The sequence below is a fragment of the Schistocerca americana genome, chromosome 3, assembly GCF_021461395.2.
Source record: "Schistocerca americana isolate TAMUIC-IGC-003095 chromosome 3, iqSchAmer2.1, whole genome shotgun sequence".
NCBI classification, from domain to species: Eukaryota; Metazoa; Arthropoda; class Insecta; order Orthoptera; family Acrididae; genus Schistocerca; species Schistocerca americana.
In genome coordinates, this window is record NC_060121.1 from 382,219,962 (window position 1) to 382,231,772 (window position 11,811).

General features: G+C 40.2%; 1 protein-coding gene across 1 annotated transcript in view; it reads left to right on the plus strand.

The window, feature by feature from the left end:
- The window catches only part of LOC124606100 (probable tubulin polyglutamylase TTLL9), a 116,445-nt gene extending 105,943 nt beyond the window's left edge, over positions 1 to 10,502 (plus strand). Inside the window, exons 8-9 of the mRNA XM_047138066.1 lie at positions 4,631 to 4,749; positions 10,423 to 10,502. Of these exons, the coding sequence (XP_046994022.1) occupies positions 4,631 to 4,749; positions 10,423 to 10,502 (199 nt within the window). The remainder of the gene's footprint in view (positions 1 to 4,630; positions 4,750 to 10,422) is intronic.
- Positions 10,503 to 11,811: the final 1,309 nt, after the last annotated feature.

Sequence of the window (11,811 nt, forward strand, 5' to 3'; positions counted from 1 at the left end):
CTACTGGGTTCGGTCCGATCCTTCCCTGGTTTTAAAAGCGGAATTAAAATCGATTCTTTCCACGAGCTAGGAAAGTCGCCTGTCTTCCAAATTTCATTAAAAAGTTGAAGGAGGACTTCCTTTGACCGCAGATCCAACTGCTGCAGCATGCTATACGATATCAGGTCTGGACCAGGTGCGGTATCCCGAGATATGGACAGTGCAGAGTCCAACTCCCACAAAGAGAAAGGCTGGTTGTATTCCTCAGTGTTCTGTGAACGGAAATCAAAACCACCCCTCTCCTGTGTACCCCGATAGCGCAGAAATTCGGGGTCCTGGCTAGAATCGGCCGTAATAGTTTGAAAAGATTCTGCCAACGCCCGGGCGATGTCTCTCGGAGATGTTAGGAGACACCCCCGCTCACGTATAGCGGCTAGTGGCGGTCGAGAGTATCGCCTTGAGATCCTCCTAATGGCTTCCCATACTTTGCTTGATGATGTGGACCTATTGATGGAGTTCAGGAACTCACGCCAAGACCTCCGTTTACTCTCCTGAACGATTTTCCTCGCCCGCGCCCGTGCTATCCGGAAAGTTGTCAGATGCGCAGCAGTGGGGCACCGACGGAATCTCCTCAAAGCCGCCCGCCTGTCTCTGATGGCGGTACGACAGTCGTCATTCCACCAAGGGACAGGCTGCCTCACAGGTGTTCCCTTTGACTTTGGTATGGATACATCAGCGGCATGGTGCATCACCGCCGTAATGTGATCCACCCAATCCTGGACGCCTTCACATCGTTCAAAAACAGCCAACTGCCGGTAGAGCGTCCAGTTTCCCTTCCGGAACAACCATTTCGGCGGCTGTGCGACACGACCCATTTCAACTGGCAGATGGAGCCAGATAGGGTAATGGTCGCTGCCATGAAGGTCGTCGTCGACGACCCACTGAGCAATGTCCGCAAGCACAGGCGAACAAATAGAGAGGTCTATGGCAGAAGACGAACCTGAAGCGGTGCTAAAATGCGTGGCCTGACCTGTGTTCAGCAGTATGACGTCGGAAGTCCTGAGCAACTGCTCAATCATCTGGCCTCTGGGGCAGGTTTTGTTGGAACCCCATAATGCATTATGAGCATTAAAGTCTCCTAAAATGAGAAAGGGACGGGGCAGCTGATCAATGAGCCGTGAAAGGGCTTCACTGTCAAGGAGCTCAGTGGGTGGTAAATACAAGGAGCACACTGTAACATGAACCTGGGCCAGGATCCGAGCTGCAACCGCTTGTAGCGTCGTGGTTAAGGTCACAGGTGAGGAGTGGAATGTGTCCTTAATGAACACTGCCACCCCACCCTGAGCCCTATTACCAGTCAGGTCGTCTTTCCTGTACATGCGATATCCCGTAAGTACAGGCGTGTCAGTCTCTTTAAAATGTGTCTCTTGCAAAGAGATGCAAATGGGGTTTGCCTGTACTAACAGCCGCAATTCTGCAAGGCGAGGTCTGACTCCATTCAGATTCCACTGAAGTATGGGAGCCATATCAGCGTTTCGGTTTAGATTCCCCCCTGTCTTTGCGCCGCGCTGGTGAGGCACTTGTAGAGCGAGTGGCAGCAGAGGGGCTGCCAGGTTCTGGGGAAGAGGTATCAAAATCCATGACGATGTCCTCCTCATCAGTCAGGGATGCCATGACGACATCCGATGGTGCCTTTGGCAGGTGTGACATCAAACGCCGTGCCCCTTTCCCTGGTCCCGTTTTCTTTGTGGAAGCTGGGGATGGGGGAAGTGGAGAGGCACTCTGTTTCTGGAGGGCCTTCGAAGGTTTCACTGGAGCTTTCTCTGCAATAGCGGTGGGTGCAGGCGGAGCAGCCTGAATAGCTATATCGTTAGTGGGAGTGCTCTGGCAGGTACAAACACAGGTACAGGTATTGGTGGAGGATACTGCGACGCTGGACATGGTCTGCGTCGAAGCGTCTACTCGCGACGCACGGTTGTGCACCAAGGAGGCATAGGACGTGGCAAAGACAGGGGGTTTTGTAGCCCTATACTCTTTTTTGGCTTCCGCATAAGGTAGCCTCTTTGTCACCTTGATCTCCTGAATTTTTCGTTCTTCCGCAAAGACGGGGCAGTCTCTGCTCCAGACGGGATGGCTCCCAGAGCAGTTTATACACAGCGCTGGAGATGTGCAGTTGGTCCCAGCTTCATGAGCTGCCTTGCCACAGATACCACAGGTTGGTTCACCCCCACAACTCATTGTCGTATGGCCAAATCGCTGACATTTGAAACAGCGCATAGGGTTAGGTATATAAGGCCGAACCCTAAGTCGGAGGAAACCAGCCAGAACGTATTCAGGTAAGACAGGCGAATTGAAAGTCACAATGAAAGTGGCAGATTTCTCAATAACTCCATTATTCCTACGTGTCCTTTGTTCCACGCCTACAATCCCCTGTGTTGCCCATTCTTGCTTCAGCTCGTCGACATCGATATCCATTAAATCACGGCAGGTGACAACGCCTTTACTGGAGTTGAGGGAATTGTGCAACTCGACAGTAATATCATACTCGCCTAACTTGGGTGACTTCCGAAGCAGCTCCACTTGCGATGCCCTAGTAGTCTCAACTAACAGGGTACCATTCCTCAGGCGTTTGATAGATTTCAGTGTACCTGCGAGTCCTTCTAAACCTTTATGTATGTAGAAAGGAGACACTTTTTCAAATGAGCCCTCCTTCCTCTTAATCACGATGAAAACATTGTCATTTACGACTCCATGAGCGCTGTTACTCTTTTCCATCTGCATATCTGGAGGACTAGCCTCCCTCATGCGCTTGGCTGATTGCGAAGTTGGTGAAGGGAAATACGTGGTTGCCATGTGCGTCCCACGAGCAGCTAGGGAACGAAACGTCAGCCCAGACAGAGCCCCGCATGCCTGGGTAAGCCTTATACAACTGAGGTGTGGCAGGTTCCTCAGAGGTCGCCCGCTAGCGACTGTTCCACCTCAACAGCCATGCATCTTATCGGCGCGCAGCACACCTTAAGATTGACGGGTTTTTTAGAGAGGTATGTACCATCCTCGCGATCCAGGCAATCAAGCCAAGATCCCCGGTCCCTGCGACACACAACGTTCCACCGTTGCACCACACGGTGGTCGCTGAAGCATGCCCAGAGCTTACGGTGTCAGAGGACTGGCGGCGCACACCAGTCCACAGCTCGGGGACCCCGGGTTCGCCAAGCCCGTACCCAGCACATAAATGCTAGTCTACAATTAGGATTGCCTTCACTTTCCAGGAAGGTGGATAGGCAGGGCTGGCCCAATACCTTGGCCACCACAAAGCTCAGACTTAACCCCCTGGACATTTTCTTTTGGGGCCACATAAAAAAGTTGTGTACAGAGAAAGGATCAGAGACATGGGAAAGAACCATCATGGCAGTTAGGACAGTTACACCTGATATGTTGGTGACTACATGGCAAGAAGTGGAATAGCATCTCGACATGTGCAGGGTAACAAATGTATCCCACGTTGATGTCTACTAACATTAACAAAACTTGAAGGAATTCTCTTTTATGATATGTCCTCAATGATATAATTTTTCATTAATTTCCCCATTAAATTTATACTTAATACTAGGAAGTTCTTTTTCAAACACCTTGTATTAAAATCATTTTATGTGAATTACAATGCCATTTGGACAGTGTCCTTGAAAGCATTTCAGTATGCCATCTTCTACTTTTGGCTGTTTTGCATTCAGTCCTCTATTTGCACAATTAGTCTTCCTCATTTTATTTTTTTCAGTTCTTCTTTACTAGCCTGCCAATTGCAAGTGGTCTTTTCTGTTGGTGGAGGGTGAAAATGCTACTCAGCTGTATTGTTCCCATGATTTTCTGCATATGCTATTACTTTCAATTTATAGCCTGCATCATATAAATACCTTTTATTTTTTTCCATTACAAAATTAGCTACTAACAAAAATATTGTTCTGTTACCAGTAACACAAATCACTTACAATTCATGTTCACTGGTACCACAGACTGCAATGATGTAGGCTAGACTGTGTTCTGGGTTTGTGATGGTAGGGCAGGAGGGAGATGGTTTTAGCAAGTTTGTGAATCCTTGCAACTCATCTTCATCGCATCAGTGCACTGCTGCTGCCAGTTGAATCCAATGTTGCCTGATAGAGATAGGTTTCCCATGGCATTGAATACATGGCCATTTTTTAGACTGGCAGGAATTTTAAATTAAACACTGGACATTTTCATATTAATTTTGAGTATAAGATGCACCTGAATTTTGGCGGCAATTTTTCAAAGAAAAAGTGCGTCTTATAGTCTGTAAAATGCTGTAATATAATTCTTGATTCATATTTCTGAGTTTCATTTTCAAACATGGAAAACTAAAGGCAGTTCAAGAATAGTATCTTTTCCAAATGGAAGGAGAAAGATACAAAAAGCTTCAATTTTGAGTTGATATTTAATACTTTGACATATGATAGGATACCATACTTAGATGAATAAAAGTCACAAATACATTATGAACGATTGTAAATGAGTCATAAAAAGTAAAATACTTGATATGAAAGTAAGTAAAAAGTTAAACATGTTTTTTGCATCACTTAAAATTGTTAACTTCTGAAGGGATAAGTTCACCTATTTGGTTACTGAACTGTTTCAGATTAACAGGAAAAGAACGAAGAGTTGGTGGCTTTGACTTGCTATGTAATGGAGAGCCACTTTGGGCTCCAGTTCCAGGTGGTAGACAAGTTGACACAAGATATTTAAACCTTTACCTGGGTAATTCGAATTTAAAATACTGTTTTTGTGCATGATTACATCTTTTAACTCACTCCATAACAGTTTGTGGATTTGATACCAGTGAATCAGGAGTGCTATTACACTGCTGTAGAAAAGAAAGTCATGTAAATTGCCAGCACTTAGTCACATATTGAATGTGAAAATTTAGTGCTTTTATAATTGAGTTGGCAGATTCCAAATTGAAGTAGGTTATGATGGATAGGATCCACAAAAAATTCAAGGAACTAACCAGAACGTTATGATACTCTGATGAAACAGGTGGATTTTTTTTTTTTTTTTTTTTTTTTTTTTTTTTTTTAAATAGGAAATGAATTTTGGTTACAAACTATTGAAGATGTTGAGATTTACAATTCAGTTTATGTAACTGTAAATTCTGTGGACTACACAGGATGAACCAGAACTCGATTGACAAACTTTCAGAGGTGATAGTATGGACAAAAGCAAGAGAAAGTCTAGTAAAAATGGGCTCTAAAATACATACCTTCAGAGCTATGAGCACTTGTTTGTCTTCACTGCTACAAGATATATATTTTCTAATGTAAGCTCTTTGTTTTCCATATATTGGGAGATGATATAATGGACCAAAACAAGAAACAATGTGCAGTAAATATGGGCTGTAAAGTGCATAACTTAAGAGCTGTGAGCACCTTTTCATCTTCATTGCTGCATAAAACATCTTTTCAACTAAACAAGTGTTCATAGCTTTTAAGGTATGCATTTTAGAGCCCATGTTTATCGGACTTCTCTAATTGATTTGGTGCATACTATCACCACAGAAAGTTTGTCTGTTGAGTTCTGGTTCACCCTGTATTGTAATAGCATGCAGATGGCCAGTTTGGAGGCTACTAAATTAATTCAGCTCTAAATATTTCTGCTTGCTGATCCTTTACAAATGAATTTATGTAACAGAAGCTTTAAGTCTAAAGGCAAGATGAAATGTCACATATCAGTTTGTAAAACAGTATTTCTGGTACAGAAAAACATACTTATGACTATGCATATATGAATTGATAACCACCCTGCTGCCATTCTTACAGAGGAAGGTTTGTGTATATAATTTACAAATATTTTATGCAAATTGACAGAATTATGATGAATTAAAGTCCAGCACTGCTGTGAGAACAATGCCATTCCCTTCTATCTGTGAACAGCAGAGCTCCTTGGAAGCACAGCTCTGCACAGTGCAACACCACCCTGTTCAAACTGAGTGCATGTTCTCCATTTCCTTTGATGTACCAATGACAAGCAGAATGTGTTCAGCATGGTTTGATCAGTGAGAATGCACCTTCACGTGTTCAGATATTGTTTGTTTGGACGCTTTTCTGGTAAACAAATCTCCAGTGATGAGAAACAGATGCAGATCTTTAATGGCTGTTAAAAAAAGTCATTTTCAGCTACATTTTATATGCAAAAATGTATAACCTAAAGTGCACCAACCAAAAAGTAGAAGCTTCTTGAAGAAAGAAATAGATATGAGTAAAATATTCTTGACAACTTAAACATAGAAGATAGAGCAGGATTCAGAATTTTTGTACACGTAATGATAGAAGATTGTGAAAGCTTCTACAGATGGTTGAGGGATGCAGTTTGAAAAAAGAAAACAAATTTGGAGTTCCAATATGGGCTTCCATCAGACTGGCAATTGCAATTTGCACTCATATTTCACTGAAAATACTTTCAACAATGAGTAGTGAGTTACTTAATGTAAAAATATTGTAATATATATGACCAACAACAAATGCATAGCAAAAAACATGTGAATCCAGAATCTGTGGTTTTTAGTTTTTTGTGTGTAAAGTAAAATGTTTTTCAATAAACTACTTCCCCAAGTAAAGTTGCTTTGGATAGTTTACATAGAGAAATTTTCTACAGCAGTGCAGTGGATGATTTAGCTTCTAGCTTTCTGCTTTTCTTGAATCAACCGTAGAGGCACACACATCCCTCTGAGTGGCAGCGTGAAAAAATGCACCACAAAGAGTCTTTGACAAATTATTGTGGCAGTGAGTCCTTACAATGAATCTGTGTATACTGAGCTTGACAAGAGCAATGTTGTTGTGGGTTGAAGATCTACATCAGGCTTTTCTTTTTCGTTTTATTTCTTTTGTGGGCTCCAGACATGATCCGCTTAGCCAGCCTCCATTACATGATATGCTAGATAGGAATATCAACAATGTAGGAAAAGATAGACTGCTACTTACCATAAAGAAGACACATCAAGTCGCAGGCAGGCATGATTAAAAGACACTCACATATAGCTTTTGGCCACAGCCTTTGTCAGTAAAAATGGCCTGAGATGCTGGAATTTGCAGTCGTGTGTGTGTGTTTGTGTGTGTTCGTTTGCTACATGTGAGTGTCTTTTAATCACACCTGTCTGCAACTTGATGTGTATTCTTCCCAATAAGTAGCAGTCTCTCTCTTCCTACATCATTAAAAGATGTATCCAATCATTCACACCCATACACCCATGATTTGCACAGAACACAGAATATTTACCTTAGTTGTAGACATGTAAGCTAAATCATGACGTCCTCCAGTCATTACCATGAAAGTCACTCCAAATGCTAATTAAATATGAAACAGATAACATTCATGCCTCCTGAGAGCTTTTCCTGGTATGTTTTGTGTAAACCATTTAGTTGTATGAAAGTAATGATGTTCTGTTACCTAATGTTGTTCTCTGGCTTTTATGTGTAACTGTAAGCAGTGGCCCATAAACAATATTACTATTATACGAGACATGTCATCCAGCCAGAAACACTTTGTGCTGTCCATGCAAAGCCAAGGCAGATTACTTGCATAGAAAAATGAGTATAAATACAATCATTAACTGATATCCCGTCATATTGCGCTTCTCATTATCTCAACAGTCATATGATATTATTATTAGATTGTACTCACATCAGACACATTATACACAACATACAATAAAGCCACTATTATTCCTTCATCTGGTTATTGAGTATACAATCATACTGAAAAGTGTCACTTAACATGCTACCAATGTGTAAGAAGCATTATGCTCTGATGTCACAAGCAAATCATAACTGCTGCATTAGATGTTTAACAAAATTGTTGTTCACTGGGACCAGCAAGATGTGCAACAACTGCTGATGCCATGCATCCACTTAAAGAGATGCAAAGCCTATATTGGCTATTACCCAGGAGCACGTATTTTTAAAGGGTCAAATTATGAAAAGTAAGCAGATCAGTCTCCTTCTCTAACATGCAGGTATAATATTGCTTGTGCAATACTGTAGTTAAATAATCCCTGTAAACCAGTTGTGCATGACTACATTCCTCATTTACAGTTCCCCTACTAAATCTTATCTAGATATTACTCACCTTTTAAGTGTGAGAGAATAATTGGACAACTTAAATCTGAGCCCTGGTCTTGTTAGTGTTGAGAGAACAAGCACTAAAGAGCATATATTCAACACAGTAATGAATGTCAGAATGGGATCATGCATCACAAATATCTTAAATGTTATAGAAAACGAATTAGCACCAAACAGATTTTTAGTAAATATGTAGTAAGTTACAAACTGGTAATACAATGAATATCCTTAATAGGACTCAACAATTTTTGTTGTTGAAGTAACAGAATCATACATAAACAGATTTCTGCTTATGCAAGGAAACTGGTAAACAAGTTTTTTCATGTCAACAAGCAAAATTTCAATTTTTTGAACAATTTTTAATCAAAACTTGAGCGAAATCCATTTAAGGAAACATACTTACCAAAGAGTTTTGTGATTAGTTTTTCAATTATAGAAGCAGCTGTTATACTTGTGTATAAAAAAAGTAGTACTCTGTTGAGGAATTTTATTATTGAAAATTACAACAAAAGAAATATTTCGACTAAATTTGTGCATCTTGTTAGTGCTTGATGTTTTAACATTTTTCCATACCACTTGGAGTATTTTCTCTGTAACATACATCTGGTAAAATTGAAGTACCTTCACTGACACACTTGATTCAGAATGCATTATTACATTTTTAGACCTATAGGCTTATGCATTATTGTGTTAGACCTTTGTCCTAACACTCAATAAAATCTATATACATGTATGTGGACACTTGCTCCATGAGTAGTAGGACACCATATTTTATAAGAAAAACATTGCACTGTATTGTCTGTGATGCACCCATGGTGGACCTTACCACTTTTTATAGTGCAGACTGGTTGCCACAAATGCAGCACTACTTTTATTAGGAACATAAAGACACAGATTTAATGTATGGTGCCTTAGGACATTGCACTCAGAAACCAGAAAAACGCATGAAGGAAAGTTTCATCTTAAATGGAGGAAACATGTCACTGATGATAGAAATTTACAAGAAACTGAATCATGAAAACAACAAAGAACTAGCCAAGATTGTCAACTCAGAACTGCACACACAATAGAATTTTAGGAGATAGTTTTGGATTGTTTGGTAGAAGATTCATTAATAAGCAACTGTCCACTTTCTCCTGAAACTGACACTAGGAAGAATACAGTGTGGGAACAATTCCACCACTGTCATAAACATTATGTGCAAGCAATGGGTTCAAACAGTTGTGAATTCTCTGTCCAAACAGACCATGGAAGGCCAAACGGTACTGACCAGCTGCTGTGTCATCCGCAGCCTACAGGTGTCACTGGATGCAGATATGGAGGGGCATGTGTTCAGCACACCGCTTTCCCAGACGTATGTCAGTTTACGAGACCAGAGCCACTACTTATCAATCAAGTAGCTACTCAGTTTGCCTCACAAGGGCTCAGTATACCCCACTTGCCAACGGTGTTTGGTAGACTGAATGGTCACCCATCCAAGTGGTGCTAGCCCAGCCCGACAGCGCTTAACTTTGGTGATCTGACGGGAACCAGTGTTACCACGGAGGCAAGGCCTTTGGCAAAACAATTGTGAGGTCATGGTTAATTTCTGTAAATGGATTGTCCAGTGTAGCACTCCAATTGTAAAGCATTCATTGAGTGTTCATCACTTTGAATACTTGTTATTGCTGTTCTAGCACATAGGTTCTTTACCTCAAAAAGAGAGAATTAAATATTTATTTCTGACAATCAATACTTTATCTCAAACAAGTCAGTTTATGATCCTCTATCATATGTAAAATTTTGACACTAAAGATTGGAAACATACTGTACAGGCAGGTATATGTGAAGAATCAATTTTTGTTAAAAGTAGAAAAAAATTATTAGTTTTTTTACAAATATCTTACCTTTTACAATGATGTCTTCCTACTCATGTATGTTATGAACACTGGAGAAGTGTCAAGTGTAGGCAGCTGATATTGCATATTGTTCTACTTATGAGCTGAAAAGTCAATCTACTAAACTATGTTGTTCAGTTACTTATTTGCTTGCAGGTTGCATTACATGGAACAAAGATCTAATGCAACAGTGGATTTATGAATCAACATTCAGTAACACATTCTGAAATATGATGTGTTAATAAAGATATTTTAATTGTTACAAAAGTGGTTTATTGACAGTTTATTCCCCTAGTGCCATGGCACCTACACAAAGAGCATTAATAAAATGTATTGATAAATTCTTATAAAAGTACTGCACATCTATCTATTAACATTTTAACATTTCATTTGTGATTTTTCTCATTGTAATTTCATATTAATGTTTTTTCCATATGCAGGGTGTGAGAATAATCGTCAGAAGCAGCTGTTAGAGATATGGTCAAAAGCAGCTAAGACAAGGTCTACTGCAGTTAAATAGATGAATTTCTGAATGTGGTTGAAGTTGTCATTTCTACTGTCTTTTTTAAAATTGTTGCATTATGCCACAAGAATTAATTAGTTGCTCTGTGTTGGAAGGCCTATATATTCATGAATTTGTGAAACAATAAATTTTGTTACCCACAAATTTGTTAAGCAATAAATTTTGTTAAAAGTGGAAAAGAGATTTTTTTCATTATGTAAGTCACCTATACATTTTGATAATAGGATGGTAACTGTGTAAAATAAAAATGACACACAGTTAGTAGAGCTTCACTACAAACAGTACAATCAATCATCAAAAAGTCACTGAAGAGTTAAATCAATATGGAAAACAAGCCTGACTGTTTAAACAACAACCCATTAAAATTAAATCTTAGGTGAAAAAGAGGTAATTATTGTAACTCTTTCCAACATCTGTCTGTTGGTGGTAAAGTTAAGTGCTGGTGGAGATTGATGATGGTAAGATCTACAGATGGATTCCCATAACTGACATACTTCATTTTAAACTAGCCCCAACCTGTGCTGTTACTCATGGTTGAACAGTTATTTATAAAGAAATGCTAATGCCAAAACTCATTATCCATGTGTACTCATGATCACAGAAGTTATCTCTTGGAGGTATTGAGGTGCAAACCACTTGGGGACCAGTAAACTGTGCAACACCAAATTTTAAGACAGGGGAAGAAGCTGACAAAACACATGCTGCTCACAACTCACTCAAGTACTTAGGAAAAAATTATTCCATGACTATGTAGCAAATTACAAAATATACCAGGAGAGGGGGTAATTAATTTCATGACTTTGCAACATGCCTAACATGGAAAAGATAATAATTGTCTTGATATGTATGGAGAGCCAGAAATATACTGTAATATGTGTCTGTAATCAATGTTCTGAGACTTCTTGTTCTCTCTGTATTTATATAGAGATCTCTGGCTCTCAATACATATCATCAGCGAATGTAGTGCTGTTTGTAAGAAAAACATATTGTACCCAGATGAATACCTGCCACTTTTAATGTTATCAGAATTAATGTAATACCTTCAGCTGTTGACGGGCGTTGATGTATATCAACGGGGAGAGGTGAAAATGTGTGCCCCCACCAGGACTTGAGCCCGCGATCTCCTGCTTACATGGCAGATGCTCTATCCATCTGAGCCACCGAGGGCACAGAGGATAGTGCGACTGCAGGTACTATCTCATGCACACCTCCTGCGAGACCCACATTCTCACCTTGTATATCCACACACTACATTCGTAGTGTCCCACCCCAGCACATTCATTACACATGGAAGACATTCTTACCA